The sequence below is a fragment of the Atractosteus spatula genome, chromosome 26, assembly GCF_055471065.1.
Source record: "Atractosteus spatula isolate fAtrSpa1 chromosome 26, fAtrSpa1.hap1, whole genome shotgun sequence".
In the NCBI taxonomy this organism is placed as follows: domain Eukaryota; kingdom Metazoa; phylum Chordata; class Actinopteri; order Semionotiformes; family Lepisosteidae; genus Atractosteus; species Atractosteus spatula.
In genome coordinates, this window is record NC_142731.1 from 3,720,702 (window position 1) to 3,739,162 (window position 18,461).

At 41.5% G+C, this 18,461-nt stretch overlaps 1 protein-coding gene across 2 annotated transcripts in view; it reads left to right on the forward strand.

Moving 5' to 3' along the window:
• Nucleotides 1–1,802: 1,802 nt before the first annotated feature.
• The window catches only part of etv4 (ETS variant transcription factor 4), a 40,335-nt gene continuing 23,676 nt past the window's right edge, over nt 1,803–18,461 (forward strand). Inside the window, exons 1-4 of one of the 2 annotated variants that reach the window (XM_088906112.1) lie at nt 1,803–2,004; nt 2,607–2,697; nt 2,890–2,937; nt 12,711–12,764. In XM_088906112.1, the coding sequence (XP_088762238.1) occupies nt 1,948–2,004; nt 2,607–2,697; nt 2,890–2,937; nt 12,711–12,764 (250 nt within the window). In that variant the 5' untranslated portion in view covers nt 1,803–1,947. The remainder of the gene's footprint in view (nt 2,005–2,606; nt 2,698–2,889; nt 2,938–12,710; nt 12,765–18,461) is intronic. The other variant, XM_088906111.1, reaches the window with a different exon arrangement.

Sequence of the window (18,461 nt, forward strand, 5' to 3'; positions counted from 1 at the left end):
CGATTTCTAATGGTCAAATGATCATACACTAAATAAAAGTGGTTTTTGGTGGTAGTGGGGTGGGATTATTTCATTTCAAAGAAGAAAACTAGGGCTGCGACGGTTAAAAATTTAATTTCCTGAAGTCACCCAGAAAGATCGCCCATTAGGCCGACAGAAACTTCCAACAGCGGTATAAATCCTTCTAGAATTACAATGAGCTCACCAGTCCTTAAACACAAGAGTATTTATGTGCCTTTGTAGGCAACCTACTTTGAAATCAGAATGATGACGTTCCTGTATCTACAACAATCTGGGCAGTGGGCTGGCGTTCATAAAACATTTCGCAGACCTTGTTTTTCTACATAGGGGTCAGACTTCGGGAGTATATCTTTAAGAAAAACCGCTAAGTGAGAAGTTTTCACCTTCATCATAGCCATCTTATATAAAGAGCCTTTATATTGCAGTGTGTTGAAACTACGAGGGTATAAAAGCCCTGCCTGGTCTCCTCGTCAGTGTGAATACTGTAGGCCCTTTTGCTTTTAAGCTTTTAAATCTCTCTTATATATACGCTTCCGAAATGCGTTGCACAGCTTAAGAGCAGCACGCTCTGTGGGGGGAGGGAGTGCTACAGATATGCATTAAATTTCCTTCAGAAAACAAGAATTAGCTTAATTTAAAAAATGTCTGTCCAAAAGGGAAGTTATTACAAACGCCTGTCTTAGTGAATTTAAATCAATAAACAGAACGTCGAAGCTCAGGCTTCGTGGCTCTTTCCAAGTTTTTATGAATGAAAGTTTTCTCTCTTTTTTTGTGAATGAAAAACAACTGGAGAACTTCGGATAAAAGCTCCGGGGGTCCCAATCACTGATTGGTCTCTTGCATTCCAGCTCCACCTGCGGTTGCTATGGACCCCTAACGTCCCGCCGCCGATTGGTTGGCAAGGGAAGCCGAGATTTCATTCACAAAAGTCGGGTCATTCATTAAAACAAAGAGGAAGAAATTCGAGCCCTTGAAAGAGGAAATCCACCAATCGACGGCTCCCTTGGGCAAACAACTGTCTGAAAGCAAGAAAAACAGGTCCTTTCCATATCAACACTCAAGTCTGGAAAGACTTTCTATCATCATTATTATTATTTTACAGAACAAATCAAGGGTCATGTTCAAGTAGGAAATTTGGTAGTGTATAATATCACAGAATTAAAAAAGAATCCAGGTGAGATTAATTCGGAGCTCAGAGTTCTTCAATATGGGTTTATGATTTTATGAGTTTAAATTCTCATATTTGCTCTATAAGTCAAACAGCGTTGGAGTGTTGCTCGAAACAGCAACGTCTTACGTCCATCGCGGGTTTTAAAGCGATATCCGAGCTTTTATATTCATTGAAAACAAATCGCATTGATTGAAAACAATAATAAAGCGGTTTCCATTTTGTGATGCAGAAATAGTGTGGGCGTCACTCCAATACTTCTAAAATGGTGTGGGAGGTGTGGGTTACCATGAATTAATGAATGCAGGACAATATAGATATTTTAATCCATGCAGATTTTTAAAATGATATAAAACAATCTGAAACTCCTTGTAGAAAAAGCTCGTTTCCGATCTGATCTTTTCAGTCGGAACAGAGGTTGTTCAAACAGAACTGTAAACAACTCCAACGTACAAAATGTGACTAATTTAATTGACGGTCATATTAACTCAAAACGTTGGGAAATTAGCAGCCCAGAAGCCGTCGGTAGAGTTTTTCCGAGTTATCCCGGGACCGGCAGAACTACACTGGAGCAGGCTAAGCGATGCGTTTTGTAAGCGCTGCCTTGCCTGCATTTTTTGTGAATGGAACTCATTATGCATGCAGCTTTCTCGCCTCTTCATTCACAACTGGCTCTGTTGCGCCTCTGTCTCTTCCCCCCAGTTTAGGCTGCGTGGATTTCTAGCAATCCAGCATAAATGACCACAAACGGTTAACAGATGGATTATAAAATGGATGGATATTTGGATCAGCAAGTGCCTTATACTTTAGCTAAGGTAAGTATCTGTTTTTTTCCCCGTTGTTTTTTTTCCTCTGCTTGCTCGTTGATTTCCCGAGCACTGTTAACACGGGCTGCCCAGGCTGCTTCAGAGCAGCCGCTGTTACAAACATCAAAACTCTTTTTTCGCTCCTCTTTCTGTATTTGTGTCGTAGTTATCACCGTACGCTGATCGCAAAAATCCAATCCCTGTTGATTCAGAGTCATTTCTGGTGGTTGTTTTTTTATTGTGGTAAAAAGGGCAGCTCATTTTCAACTATTTACAGATTGGGACCTTAAAAAGCGACGTATTTTTAAAACTTCTGGTAGCGCCAGTGAGAGTTCTAAGCACCCCCCCGGCTGCAGAGGAAAATGTATTTCTGTTCCAAAAACAACACAAGCAGATAATCTGTAGTTTAAAGTCAGATTCGGTAGTCAAAGCGGTTCTTTAATCTGTAAAAACATAGAAAACTTTCAGACTCTCTTTTTTTTAAAAAATAAGAATGAATAAAAGGCACGAAAGAAGGACTATCTTGTCACTCACTTTAGACATGAAATGTACCGTTTGTATTTCTGGTTTCTGCGCCTCTCACGGTTTCTGTGCGCGCTGTTGTTTTGCAGAAGTCGCAAGGAAATGGGCCCGTAAACAGACCGTTGATGGCCGCAAAAAGAAAATTCGCGGACACGGAATTGCCCCCTCAGGAATCTGAAGGTAAGGTCGTGCGCAATGATGGAAAAGCCACAGACACCGAACAGCACCCGAGATTCGTTCTACTTTTTATACCAAGTCAATCTCAGCGCTACAGCGCCTGAACCATGTTTCTTTTTCCATGTACAGTACTTCACATGCTGGAAGATGTTGGATTTCTAACCAGGTGTGTTCACTTCTCTCTCCCCTGTTTAGACCTCTTTCAGGATTTAAGCCAACTCCAGGAGACGTGGCTCACAGAAGGTGAGGGCGATATATTGGTATATACTGTAGTTACTGTACTGGTGTAGATGCAGTAGCTGTGCTTTTTACTATACTGGCCTTCCTAGAGGTGCTTCATCCTGCTTTCTAAGACAATTTTGGATATACAGGTGTCCCTCTTAAATAATATATATATTAAATATTATCATGGCTTTGGAATGGTCTTTCAACTCAAGACATCAGGCTTAGCAAGGCAGTTGCAACAGCAGTGTTCTTGCATTTTTAATGGGGGTTTACCATAGATTTCCTATGGCTCTGCAAGACCTTTTGTTTGCTCTGTATTACGAGAATACCTTGGTGTATCAGTATAAACACGGGGGATATCTATCATGGAACCCTATGTGTCCATCGTCTGGCACAGGGAAGAGCATATAGAAAAAAAATAAGGCAAAATCTGCAATGCAAAAATAGTGCAGTGAATTTGCCATGGCAGGTTAAAGAAAAGCAGTTAGTTGGACATTTGTCTGCCTGTGCAGTAAGATGCATATGAATCTCTGGAGTGTGAAGAGGCCTTTATTCTATATGTCCAGACTGCTGGTCCTATACCTGGTGTAAGTGACTCCGGACTAATTGCATTCATATTTCTTGCTTTGACATGACACTGAGAGATAAATAATAGTAATTCATAGGGGATTAAATGCTGTTTCCTCTAGTTGTATTTATGCCTTTGCAACTGCACTCTTGAGTCGAGCAGACATCAGTAGAGGGATATTTAAAGGGAAAGTGACCTTTGGCTTCAGAAGTGGAAGAAAAGGCCTAATTTGTGAATCACAGCATAGGCAGAAATAATTGGTTTTGTGGACTGGGGACATTGTTCCGAGGATGAATGGAGAAAAAGCAAATTTGTTTTGAAAACAGTAAAAAATAAATCATTTTATCCTTTAGCAGCTGGTAAGAAAGGAAAATTGGATTGGGGGCCTCAATAATAAGAGCAGCTGAGGTTCACTGTGCTGGTAATGTTTTAGTTCAGGGGTTGCAAATAACACTTTCTCAATGCCTAACAAACAAGGTGTTAACACTCAATTTCCCCTCGGTAAAGCATGTACATGCAAGAACAAGCTGGCTCTTGTTTATGAACATGTAATTAATCATTAATAGAGATCCTGTGAGGTTGTTGACTTCACGAGACCTCTGAATATATTTTAGGCTATAAAAAATACTAATTAAATAATACTGTACATTATATGTTATTTGGTCTAACACTGGATCTGCTGTGTTACATGCATTTAAGATGTCAGTAATTGTACCATTTCTGTATTTCGCATACAGTATTTAAAGATCTTTTTTTATTTTCTTTCCATGTATAATCGAAAAAGGAGTTTCAAACATTACCTGTAACACTTTTTGGCTTCAGGACTGAAGAGAAATGAGTCAGATTAAAGTTCCAAACAGGTGGAACTGAACTGCACATTTAGCTGATTAATGCGAACCAAGAACTCAAACGGGTGAAACCAAAGAGGGGGTCTTTGTTATTAATCTAGATCAAAGTTATTTTGACTATAGATGAGGAGAACTTTGGTCAGCCTGAATAAAATATGGATGATTTGGGCAAGCTTGTTTGAAAACTAGAGGGGGGAAAAGTCTTGATGGGTCTCCTGATAGGTTCATATGAATCACAAAAAAACAAAATTAGAGAGCAATCAGAAAATGCTTCTTCCTTTAGGGATCTGCAGAACACCCCACAGAGTTTTCTTCTGCGATGAGGTGCAAACCACAGGCCGTACACTACTGCTGGTCCCATCCTGCCCTTCTCATTCAGTGTCCATCTTGGAGAAATTCACACACTTGATTGTAAAGGTGCCAAAACAACATAAAAATCAAGAGGCAGAACTCTAGGCTCCGAACTTTCAATCTTCATTGGCCACTCTTTAGCTGAGATGCAGATTAAATGTGTAATGTGGGTTGTAGACTTTATTTTTTATTAAAACGAGTGCAAACTGTAAAGACGGATCATCCTAGTGTAGAAGTGTTCTGCCTTCACAGTTTGCCTTTAGACCTTTGTGAACTCACAGGCAAAGCTTTGCTAAATGAAAGCAGGAAGATAAGCCTCTCGGCTGGTTCTTTGACAGTCCCCTTTCCTTTGCAGACAGAAACAAAAAAAAAAAACACTTAAGTTTAGCAAAGCTGTAACTGCTTTGTGAAAATGGCCCTTGTTTCCTGTTGGTTTAATTAAAGATTTTATTATTGAGTGACTGCGGTTATGGATGATTCACCAGCAGTATAAACATGGATGAGAGGCCCTCTCGCAGTGAATGTAACAGTCAAGGAGTAGTACCTTTTCTTCTAAGGCATAAACAACACAGAAAAAAATTCTCAATTGATTTTGTGAGCCTGTTGTGTCTTGTTGATTTTTTTTTTTATGGCTCAAGCTTCCGAGCTCCTCCCAGGATCTCCCATGCAAAAGTCATTCAAGGTACTTCCAACACGACTTTAAAAAAAAAAAGAAGAAAGAAAAACACTCACACTTGCACTGACTCGAATCTCTTAAACGCTTATTTTTTCCTCCAAATCTAACTGCAAACACCGGCCAGATACCACAATGGGGTGGCGTTCCTTTTTTGCACTCTCATTCCAAGGAAAAGACCTTCGCTTTCAGAGCATCTTAAAAAAAAAATCAAATTTGTTTGAGCAAAGGCAAGTCGAAACAAGAAAACTGATTTATAACAGTATTTGGGGGTTCTGGTATGCTTCTGATAAAAACAGGCTCAGCTTTTTTTTTCAGTCCTTCGGGGAAAATAGAAAGAGAGTTCATGATTTCCATCTCATTGTGGAGAAATGCAGTAAGCTGCTAAGTAGCTGAATCAAATATACTCAGCATTGACAGGCAGAACAAAAGCAACAGGACTACTTACAGTTGAATAGGGAGGAGGTGGAATTAGTCTTGCTTGTGGGAATGCAATGTTAATGAAGCATTCTGATCTGTTATGGCCATTTTTGTTTAATGCTGATGATCACCTCTGGAGTGTAGCTGCTGAAGCAGTAGATGCACATGGGAAACTAAGTGGTGAAAGGCTGATCTCTCTCACCTGCCTATGAGTTGTGCTGTAGCTTCTTTCTGTGAGTGGCTGGAGACTTAGGAGAGGCATCAGTGTGTGTTGTGTCGGAGCACAGAAAGACTGACATCAGGGCTGTGGGGTGATGAGGCAGCAGAGCAGTCCATGATACAGACCACATTGGAGCTTCAGCTACCCCAATAAGAATAAAACTGAGATTCTCCATAAGGAATGTTCCTTTGCATTTCTAATTTACAAATGCGATTTACATTTAATTACGTTTTTTAAAATAGCACAATTGAGATCAGTCCTTGCGAGATCCTCATCATCTCAAATCCTCACCCCTCAGTTTGGAAGATTTCATTATCTGGCATGATTAAAATGCTATTTTTTTGTAAAAAAAAAAAGAGCGTGTGCAATTTTTTATTTTTCTGAAATATGAGAATTACAGCTAAGTGAGGATAAATAATTAGCTAAATGGAAGTAGGATCATGATTTGGTGTTTCACTTTTCACAAAACACACATTTTGTTATCTTGAAATTATCTGCACTACAGTCTGAGACCTATTGAAAAAGATAGCAGGAAAGTTGTGCTGCTGAGGCCTGTTGTTTTTGTGATTAATGTTGATCAAACTTGTTTTGCTTGTACATATTATACTATAATACATGTTGTGTAAGTGACAATATTGATTCTGCTAGATATAATTAAATGTTCTCCATTTGTTTTTAAATATACCCATTTTAGTTTGCAGAATTATGTTCCCATTATGGTAGTTTTTCCTTTCCTGTGTTCCGAGTTCTGAAAACTTTTATTTCTGGCCTTTTTTCTGTGGCCTTCCTCCTAAAACTGCATCATACTATCCTGTTCCTATTTATATATTTATATGAAAGCACTAAATCCAAATGCTTCTGCCCCACAAGAAGCGAAGCACTTAAAGGAGGCAATCTCTGTGCAGAAATTTCATTTCAACCTAATTCTGCACGACAATGCCAGCCAGCTGGCTCCTGTGAGAAGTCTTCCCAGGAAATAGCCAGGGAGCCGAACTTGGAATGGTGTAGCTGGATTGCAGACACACCTACAGTAAGCCTGACTCCTGCATTGAGAGACAAGAGCTCCCATTGTGCAGTTCAGATCCAGCTCGATACCTAAAGGTAGCTTGCAGCCCCCTGGGACATTAATCAGCCGGCTGAGAGGTGAGATTGCTACTGAGGCTTAGGTTAAAAAAACAATAAGTACTCATTTGAAAATGAAAAATAGAAGGGTGTAAGAATTAGGTGTCACATCTCACTCAACCAAAAACCGCACTTGATACAGCCCTTTAAGTGAATTCCACTATCCCAATTCAACAAGCTTTTTTATTTTTTGGTCTGTTTTAATGTCTCGATAATGCCCTAGCACTGTGGTTCCCAATCCTGGTGCTGGTGACCCACACGCCTGCTGGTTTCTGTTCCAGCCGAGCCCTCAGTCACACCATCAAACTCTTCCTGGACTTAATCAGAGGATTAATTTGAATCATTTGTTCCCAGCTCTTACACATGTTGGAGGTTTAACCATTGAACTTTGTAAGTGAAATCAAATCGCAAACTCTGGACTAGAAACAAAATGCAAATATTCCGATGAAGCAACTTCTTAGCTCAAGTAAGGCTTCAGTTATCTAATGGAGGGGGGCTAGAATGAAAGCAGCAGGTGTGTGTGGGTCACCAGCACCAAGACTGAGAACCACTGCCCTAGACAAAGGCAAATTAACATAGAACTGCTCCTGGCACTGATTTGAACCATAAAGTTCACCTCTATTTCAACTAATCCAGACAAAAGTGATCTCTTATCTTAAGCCCAGCTGATACCACAATAGTAAATCCATAAATACAGACTAAAATAGTTGGGTCTGTTGTATTATGTAAGAGTCAAAGGTGAGAGATGGTAAAAGGTGCTGTTGCCCTATGATGCTTGAATGCAAATACAGAGTGCAGGTATGTCTCCTAAAGGAAACTAATCAAATTGCTGACTGTCGCTGATTGTGCTTGGCCAGTCAGACTGATTCCAGCGGGTGATCCCTAGTCCTTGTATTTGATTCCTGATCTACTTTCAGATTCATCTGTTTTGAACTATGGCAGTGCTCCTAGGCACATTTGAATTTTCTTGTTTTGGGTTGTGATTTTGTTGTTTGATTACTAAGAAATTACATTTGCATTTTGCAAAATCCCTCTGCAAAATGAGCTGAAAAGCCACAAGGCTACCTATAGTCTTATAGTATTTGCATAACAGGTAAAATGTTCTTTTGTGGGACAACGTCCATCTTCAGTGATCAGACTGGGCAGTACATTCTGCTTAATCGAGTACAAGCAAACCTTTTCATTTCATCCATACAAGAAAGTCAGCACAGGGTTTAAAGTTTTGAATATTCTTGTCTTTATTAGGGCATGAAAAACTGTATCATACAGCATTGTTAACCTTAGACTAATGAGGGAAATAATAAGTAGATGTTTTATATGATAAAATATTATTTTGGGGAGTGAAATGGTATTTAGCTTTTCTGTTTTGCTTTTCAGTTATGAGTCATAGGAAGTAGCCTTTCATGCTTATACAAAAGTACAAGTTCTTGAGGCCATTTTACATTTAGTTTTTGAGAACAGTTCCTATATAGGAATCATGCCAAATCAGGATCCCAAGAAAACAAAAATTGCAGAAATGCGATCACAGCTCTAAGAAACCAGTTTCTAATTATACCATAAGCAGAGGCAGCAGTTGTCATCCAGCAGTAAAGTCGAAAGAACAGACTATGAAATTGTACCTTTTATTTGCCAAAGATGCAGTCTTGCCAGTACCATACATGCACATTTTAAACGTCATTGTTCCAGATACAATTTGAATTTGTCATTTTTCTCAGATATTGTATCCTAACAGCTTGGATTTGCCTGCTCATTTGCCGTGTGTTTTGTGGTTCAATTGATAGAGTTATATTAACAGGATACCCCCTGAAATAACCTAAAGTCAATTTTGATTCCGAAAGGTGTAGTTTCAAACAGTTCCAGCCCGTCAAAATGAAGCCGCTTCAAATTAGTTAGGTTTATTTATAGCCGAGCTGATGACAGGATGTTATGCTATTTTAATTTCGATTTTGCTGTTCGGTTTTTACATTCCACGTTATGAGACCATTTCCTTTCACTCAGGTGTGGCTGAGTATGCCCACATGTGATGCCAGCCAAATTCTGTAGAGCTCTTCTGCAGCAGAAAATACCCTTCATTGCAGCAGGAAGCTGAGACAGCACAGTCACCCACCTCTTTTTTTTCTGTAGCATTTCTTCTGAGAACTAAGGGTTTATTTTGTGTTGAGCTGGTGAATTCATTATTTTAGAACCCACTTCAGGGAAACACAGTGAAGGGCTGGCAACTTGGAAAACAAAATCTAGCTGCCATGGAGCAGTAGCACAGTCACCGACTCACCTACTGTATGTGTGTCTGTGACACTACTAATCTTAACCTAATCGATATTTGGGTTTGTTAAGGACTCAGGCTCAGAGCAGCTACATCACTACAACTCATCCAGTTCGTCTGCGATCCACAGCCAGATTGAGCACCGTTTTCCATTTCACACAGGCAAAGTTCAAGTGCCTTTCTAAGAAGCTGCAAATGAGGGCCAATTGTAATGTGATGGTATTCATTTTCAAATGCGGCAAGGCTCCTGAATCCGCAAACTAATTTTTACAAAATGCAATTTAAAAAATAAAGCTAATGTCGGTTTGAAAGAAAACTGGTTTTCATCCACTGTGTGAGTTTTTGATTATGTAAATAGCTCCTTCATTTTAATAAGTCTATAGAGTTTTCCTATCCTTAATATAGTATGCAGTTTTGAAACTTTAAAACCTCTCCTAATGCTGTTGGTGACAGGTGGTGAACACTATTATTATTAGCGGTAGTTAATTTGATACATTCTAACACCTGGATTCTGATCTTTTTTTCCAGCAAGTAAAAATAATACGTCTGATTCAAAAAATATATATCTGACGCCATAAAGGGAGGAAATGGGGTGGGCAGATCATTTCTATGATGCTCGGTATGTCTTCAGTTGGCCTTTTATGGTACCACTTTGCCATTTTGCTTATGATCTGTTCATGGAAGAAGCAACTGTGAGATGTCTTTCCAGAAGTCTGCGTTATGACTTGGAGAGCAAGTCTGACAACAGTAGAGCCTGAAGCAGCAACAGAACTGTGTAAGACACTTCTAATACAATACACAACAAAGCCTGGTTATTCCCACATCTGTAATGTGCAGAAACCGCATTCCAGGCGGACAAGACTAGCACAGAATAAAGGTTCATTATTGAATTTGCTTGGAGGATTAAGGTTGACTGTTGCTTTTATTAAGCATTCACCATTTGTGGTTATATTTTGAATTGAAGCACCATTTGCTACGATAGTGTGGTAATCACTATTCAGCCACCCTGTAACAAAAGCAGCAGTTCAAGTTTGGTGTAGGACAAAACCTTAGGGGGGCAATGAGAAATCCAAATGGGGCAAAATTGCAAGAGTTTTACTTCTCATGTAGATGGTTCCATATTTGTTCGGTTCAGAGGTGAATGTGTGTGCCTGCAGACAGGAGTAGGTAGTATCAGTCAGGACAGTCTGGAGATGTGTTTGCAGTGCTGCTGTTGTGTAGGAGGGGGAACTCAGACAGTTTACCTAGGTGGTGCTGAAAAGAATATCAGCACTTGACAATACAGACCCAGGCTGCCTTCTCTCAGGTGAATCTCAATCCCAGAATCCAGTGAAGCTCAACTCTACCCCCCTCCCCCCTCACTCACCTTCACGCCACACCCCTCTCATAGATCCCCAGCTATCTATAATCCTGCTCTTCAAAGCTCTCAACACAGGTGTTGCGTTCAAGTGATTCACTGAGGCGAGCTCAATACAGTATCACAGGACTGGTCAGAGTGCTCTTTCAGCTCAACAGAACAGCCACCTAAAGGCAGAATTGAACACAAAACAAAAGGGCTTAGGGGCCTTGGTTTTGCTCATTTTGACAGTCATCTTTGAGGGTTAATTACATCTGATGGGATTTGCAGTGAATGGTAATAGCTAGCAGGGGTAGCATGGTGTTGCAGTGTTTAGCATAGCTGCCTTACAGCACTGGGGCCCTGGGTTCAGATCTGGACTTGGGGTGCTGCCTGTGTGGAGTTTGCATGTTGTCCCCATGTTTGCGTGGTGCTCCAGTTTCCTCCCACAGTCCAAAAGACACACCAGAGAAAATTAGTTGAGGTGAGAAGGTTGTCTCCAAGAGATCTCCACTAGTTCACAGTCCAGGACATTCCCACAAGTGCACTTTGATACTGTCAACTCCTTAACTGCTCAACAGATTGTCCCTCAGCTCAGTTCAGCAGTACCAGTATGCTCTACTTTGTAACACGTTAACATTAAGGGATGCTGCTGTAATCTCATATGGCTGAGAGGCAAAGAAGTGCTAAAGAGCACTGGGAGAGGTTTGGTGATAAAATTCTGTCTCTTTCTATTTCCTTGAGTCTGTCTGGCTTTGTTTCCTTTTTAACTTAAAAAAATGAAAATAAAAACATTGATATCAGAGCCACACCGGTATTCTACGTGTTTAGTTTGCAAAACTCCTAAGAGAAAATTGGCCTTTTGTGGAGGTTTGTCTGTTTTCCTTTAGTTGTAAGAGAAAAAGGTTAAAGAGGAAAAGAATGTGGTCGGCTGTCGGTCACCACCATTGTGGCCTCAATGGTAAACCTAACCTGTCTTGCTGTACCGAGCAGGGTGTCTATTGTTCACATAGGCTGGATCATTCTGATTCACAAATAACGCCCCGGCTCCCACCCAGTATGTTCCTCCCCTCCTCCTATTGATCTTCTGCATGGAGAAACTGCTGGAATGATGTAAAGTCAAGGTGAAGGTCACTGTGCTCCATTAAAGCAGACACTCGGGTTTCATCACTGCACTGCAACAGAAGTAGCCTTTTCACTCCCAAGCACTGTACATGGTTTAAAGAATCTAGGCTTGGTGTAGTCTTATAGGTTAGCTGTGGTGCCGAAATTAAATGCAGTCTGTATTTAAGAATAGGTGCTCATCATGCTAGTAGTATATAGTCCTGATGTAGAACTAGGATCAAATGGCTCTTCAAAACCCACAACGTGGACCTAGATCTGACTTTATTTTAGCACTGCTGCTGAAAGTGATATAAAAAACCAGCAAGAAATCTACAAAGGGAATGTCGTCTACTTCAGGCATCAGTGGAAAATTCTTCAAAGCTATTTTGTTTTTGGTTAAATTTAGAAGTTTTTTACCATCCACCCCCCTGGACTGTGCTCAGACAAAAGACTAGTCACCAGTTACAGTAACTGCTACCAAACTCCATAGCAGTTTCCGTTTTTCAGAATCAGCACTGGACAACATGTCTCGAAAAATTTCAGCGTGTTCTTATTTGCCAAAAATGGTTAAAAGCACGGTTACGAAAGATCTCGGCTCAAGCACTGGTAATAACATGGGGATCAAGGACCTGTTGCTTTGCTAAAAGCAAACTGCTGCATTCTTTTTTAAAAAAGTAAACCTTACGAGTTAAAAGTGACTTTCTCCGGCCCCACACAAGTGATTAGACTAATTATTTTTGCATTACTGCACGAGCACAGCCTTATTCTTAGCTGAAGCTCTGAGGGCGGTGTTTATAGGGCTAATTTCTGTTTTCCTGTTTTAATTACAGTGTGTTCTGTGCCAAGATTCTAACTGTCTGTCTGTCTCCTTCCTTTTTGATTGTAGCTCAGGTCCCAGACAGCGATGAGCAATTTGTCCCTGACTTCCACTCAGAAAACTGTAAGTACAGCTCCTGTGGAATATCAAACACTGTGTGTGAGAGTGGAACTGCTGCGGGCCTGGGTGTGCCCACTGTACTTTTATTGGCTGATATCCTCCAAAGGAGAGGAATGTTTAAGACAAAATACATGACTTATGTCCTGCTCTTTATTATTTTCTAAATCATACAAGTATAGTATATTGTGCCTTTGTGATTCACCTGTCAATTTGCATTTTGTGCAGCAAAAGAAACCATTCTGGAAAGCAACTAAGAGGCAGTTCAGGGCATGAATACAAAGACCACCATTGATTCTTCCGATGAGGGCTCAGCTGTGGATCAAAAACACACAGGCTCACAAAAAAGGACACTGGAAATCTAAAATTAAGACTGGTAGAAACAAGTGTCTTTGAATTTTAAACAAAATTAGGTCACGTTGATACATCTATAAATAGGGATTCAATGGACTAGACCTTTTTCACGGGTCTCTCTCAGCTTGTTTAGCTGCCTGCCTGACAATTTAGTGGGTTGTTTGATATTCCTTCACAGGAAATTTTTATACTCTCGAGAAAGCAGACTGCTAATTCTTTTAATGGGTATTTGATCTCACCAGCACAAGGGCAACCCGCCACATTTTCTTTTTCATTTCTGAGGTGATGCATCTTGAGCGGAGGTGTGCATGATAAAATTCACTCTATAATCGCGTCTTACTAAACACCATCATCCATCTGTTTCCAGTCCACCTCGACTGGACAATGTTGCGGCTAAATACCATGATGAGAATAAATACAAATGGAACAGTTTTGTGTGCTTTGGGTAAAGAGAGAATGTCATTCATGAGAAACCTTAATCACTTCTCCAGTGTCATATTGTCTGACAGACATTCAAAGGAAAACAAGGGAGTGTCTGACATTGGTGCTGTATGCTGCCCCTTACAAAGCACTCTGGTTTAAACCCCTCCTTTAGAGCTTGGCTTTGATGGATGCTCCCTTAAGGCATTGTTGTAGACTAGACAGGAATAATAAGGGGGAAGTGAGGGTGAGACTCAGGCCTCGTGCAGGTGAAAGGTCAAAACCCACTTAACCCGTTCTTAAGAGCTGCAAATCGGCACCAAACATGCCTGACAATTCACAGATGAGGGGGAATGTAAACCAGGCTTGAGGTGGAAATTGAGCATGACAGGTCACAGCATCTTAGGACAGGATCACTGTAATCCCAACCCCCAGCTCACCTGTTCAGCTCCAGCCCAGGTGAAGAGTCTTTTTTTTTGTTTAAGTCTTGGCAAATAGTCATAGAAATAATAGTGCTCAGTCTTCACTCGTGGCCTCCTGCTGATTTCACTCCACTTCTTTTCTCTTTTTATTCAACAGCCACTGAGAAATATTTTCAACAGGCTTGTTGATGGTGTTTAACAATAAATAAATTACCTGTCCCTTACTGTAGACAGGGTCTAGCATTTTGTAGGCTGAGGAAAGTGACTTTTCTTTTTCCATTTGTGTGCTTAGCGGAGTGGTTCTCAAAAGGTCCATATAAACCCTCGCCACAAAATTCAAAGTGTATTTTCTAGACTTCTCTTGCATAGCTCGTTTCCTCTAACGCAGCCTGTGGGAGAATCCTTTCTATGAACTGAAGTTGGTCAGTAACGTAGAAGGGAAAATAATTGGCATTTTTACACAAACACACCAAGAACACTACCATGCACAAATGTACAATCCATTTCTCCTGACAGCCCTTCCTCCACAAAGAACTCCAGGCTGGAGCAGGCCGGTAGCTGAGGCAGTCTCGGCAGCTACAGACCGCTCGTCTGTGTGATCTGATGTTTATCTGTCTAGCCAGAGCCTTTGTAAGAGCAGCGAGAGACAAGCGTGGGGCCAGGAATCTGGCAGAATACAGCAAGATGAGGGAGTGTCAGGTTAAGGGGAAAAAACAAGTGATTGCGCAATCTGGACAGGTCTGGGAAATCCATTGTGTGTGATTCCCCCCCTCATGGGGACATTATTAACAAACAACACTCTTTCCAGATCAGCAGAGACCCAAACCAATCGCTGGGGTGTCTGCGCCAGCATGTGATTTTAGAAGAGCCGCCTGTGATTTTGATTTCTCATGGCTTTTTACTAGATGAGGTTATCCAAACATGGTGTCTTACACTCCGGCTTCTTTTAATTTGTTTTGTGGAAGAGATATTTATAAACCAGCGTGAATCTGAGTCCTGGGTGCTGATTGGCCCCATCTTAAATGCACCTTCTTCTCAACTAAAACATCTGCTGCATGTGAACATCTTCATACTAACATCCAGTGCAGACTGTTTGAAAAATGTCTGTCTTTCTCCAAGTCTAAACAAAGACAACTGTATGCAATTTGTCTCTTCCTTCCAAAGTTGTCTAAATAAAGAGGAGCCATCTCTCTTTTCAGTAGTTTAGTTAGATCCTAATGAGTGCAATAGAGGGACAGAATATGTAGAGAGTACTTTCCATGACTCATGTAGCTGAGGGAACAACCAGCAGCTCTATCACCCTGTAGCTCCCAACTGGCAGCCCACTGAAGCTCTGCAGGTGTGAGCCTGGCCAGTACCTGGATGGGAGACCTCCTGGGAAAGCACAGGTTGGTGCAGGAAGAGGTATTAGTGGGGCCAGTAGGAGGCGCTCTCCCTGCGGCCTATGTGGCTTCTAATGCCCCGGTATAGTGACAGGGACATTATTCTGTAAAAAGCGTTGTTCTTTGGGATGAGACATAAAACTGAGGTCCTGGTTCTCTGTGGACATTAAAAATCTCTGGGCGTTTCTCGAAAAGAGTCGAGGAGTTACCCTAGTGTCATGGCCAGACACTGGCCTTTGCTTCCCATGGTCATTTAATAATCCCCATCTCTGAACTGGCTTCGTCACTCTGTTCTCCTCCACACTGAGAGCTGGTGTGTGGGGAGCGTACTGGTGCACTGATGATGCAGTTGCATCATCCAGGTGAGGCTGCACACTGGTGGTGGTAGAGGGGAGTCCCCATGACCTGTATAGAGCTTTGAGTGGAGTGTCCATAAAAGCACTATATAAGTGTTAATAAGTGAATGAATTATTATTCTTAGTAGTAGTAGTACTATTATTACTATTATTAACACTACTACTACTGGCAGGCTAGCCCTGAGGGTCCCGTGTCACTCTTATGAGGAATTATCTTATGAGAATTGCTGTAAGAGCATAGCTGGGGGGTGGGAAGGATACGAGAGAGATACACAAGGGGAAGGCCTGTGTGTGAGACTTGTATACGTAGCCGAGAGGAAGTGTGTGAGATTAGGATCTAACCTTCCCCTGGAACTTCTGTTACAAACTCCTTTAAGACCAACATGTACCATCCTGTCTTTGGGACTCCTGGAACTGATACAGGGATTAATTCAAATTTCTTTCATGTGCACCCCCAACCACCAGAGGCAAAGGGGAGCAAAGATGTTTAAACTATAAAGCAGTCTTGTGGCACAGGTGTAGTCAGAAAGGCCAATATGGCTGCTGAACAGGAGTTTAAATGTTAGTAGTGTCTCGTGCTGAGTGGTTCCTGGGGGGGACTGTTTTTGCACAAAGTGGATCAGGATTACTGCAGGCTACATCACAAAGACTATCTGTCAAGTTCTCGGACAAGTGGGGACTGTTTAAACACGTTGGAAGTCCCTGTTTACTTTATATGTGACTGACGTTGCTATTATTCTTATTCATTTCTGATGTTTTGAGAAGATATCCGTCTGTTTCAAGCAGAAGCTACACAATATTTGGAATCGAGATCTTTTTGTGAGGAAGCATGTGGAGTTCATTCCGTAGGAATCCTCAGCAATCTACTTTCAGCGCCTGAGTGGCCAACTAGCAGTGTCAGACTTCCTCTTTTAGAAAACAATAATAAACCAACAAAGCATGTCTGTCACTGTTTACAATTGAGCACCGCTGCTAGTTAGATCCCTATCCAGTCTGTTGAACACCCTACTGTTCATTTTCCAGCGTTTAAAAACGGACCTGGCACAACTCAAAAGGCTCTTTTGTCTGCTATTCTGCTGCGTGTTACGATAAGGTGCTGGGTATTTTTCGTCTTTTTCTTCTCCTCCTCCGTCCCTGGCTCAAGCCCTGTGTTCCAAGTCACAAGTTAATCCAAAGTTTCTGTGTGTGGGTGACTGCTTTGTGCTCAGCCTCATAGTAATCATATAGGAAGCTGTGGCTGTAAATTTAGCTTTACAACACAGGCTGGAAGCATTACCGTGAAAGCAGCGTTCAGAATGGACATCTGTGGGCTGTGTAAGAGGCCGTCATATTTCCTACACTGCTGTACACACTGCAGATCTGCTCTCAAGCTCTGATTTATTAGCTTTCTTTATACTTTACCGCGACTCCCTGTACTCCCCCAGGGCACTCGCTCAACTATTCCAGTACACATCAAGGCAAAATTGAATCATTCTCTGCTAGGGCAGAAAAAGCAATACTACTGTTCAGCTTTTGTGTATTTATTACACTTCAAAGACGCAGAGCTGATAACTGGATGGCACATGCCAGCACTTAGCTCTCGGAAACATACAGCCTAGAAACACACACATTCACTAGTATGATAGAAATAAAAACAGACCATTAAAATCTACTCCATTAATCGCTTCAGAGCACTGTTTTCCCGAATGTTTGCTTCTGCTGTGCAGAAAACTGCTGTTTCTCCTCCACTCACAAGGACTCCAAATACAACAGGCTTTCTTTAATACATACCGTAGTAACAGAATACACTTGGTCTACTGTAGGCATGCACACACACCATCCTTTCACGGTAAGAAAATGAAAATAAAAGGCGTCAACACAATATATAAAAAGGGCTGCAGTGAGTTGGCAGGCATGCAGGTTGTGCTATGCTTTTCCAAACACACGTGCGCTCTGTACTTCCTTCTGCGACCCGTGCCTCAGCAACAGGGCTCGACAAGGCTGGGTTTTTATGAATGAGCTGGTTGTGAAGGACTGGCTGAAACAGCCCCTTAGTCTCAGGAAGGGAATCTCCATTCATTAATCTGTGGGCCTTGCTGCAACGGAGTGAATGAACAGCAGTGTGTGTTTTATTACAGGGGAAGGATGGCAGGGTAGGGGCAGGAGAGGGGGAGGCCGGAGGGTGGACTGTGCTTAATACAAACCAGCAAGGGAAGTCTTCTCTTAAATTTTCCTGTCAGAGTGAGGATTTTTTTTCTATGCTGCGTCGTTGAGAACATAGAATATGCATGCTCGCGCCACCAGCGGGGGAAAAAAATAGTAACTAATAAGAAATACGTTGTGATTCTTCTTGCCGGTGTTGTAGCAGATCTAAAGCCTCTGTTATTAATATTTTCGGGCTTAGTGACGTCTGTTTCCTCGTGTGTCAAGTGTCATTTGAGCCGTTTGAACGTCAGGCCCGGTTCACATCTGCAGATAATAAGCACTGCTCTCTGGGATGTTTATCAAGTACTGTTTGCTCTGCTGACATGGAAAGGCAGAAAGAAAGAGTTCATTGCAGCAAGGAGCGCTAATGACAGCAGGAATGGAATCTGAGGTCTGTCAGTGGAGGAGAGTGAGAGGGGGAGGGGGAACGTGGTTTTGAGTTTGTTTTGTGAAAAGGCACCCTTGCACATACAAAGGGATATGGGGACTAGGGAAAAAGGAAGAAAGTAAGGGGGTGGTGTAGCAGACTGTAAAGTTTCAGTGTCTTTCCTCTGGGTACATCAGCACATTGGGGACCACATTATA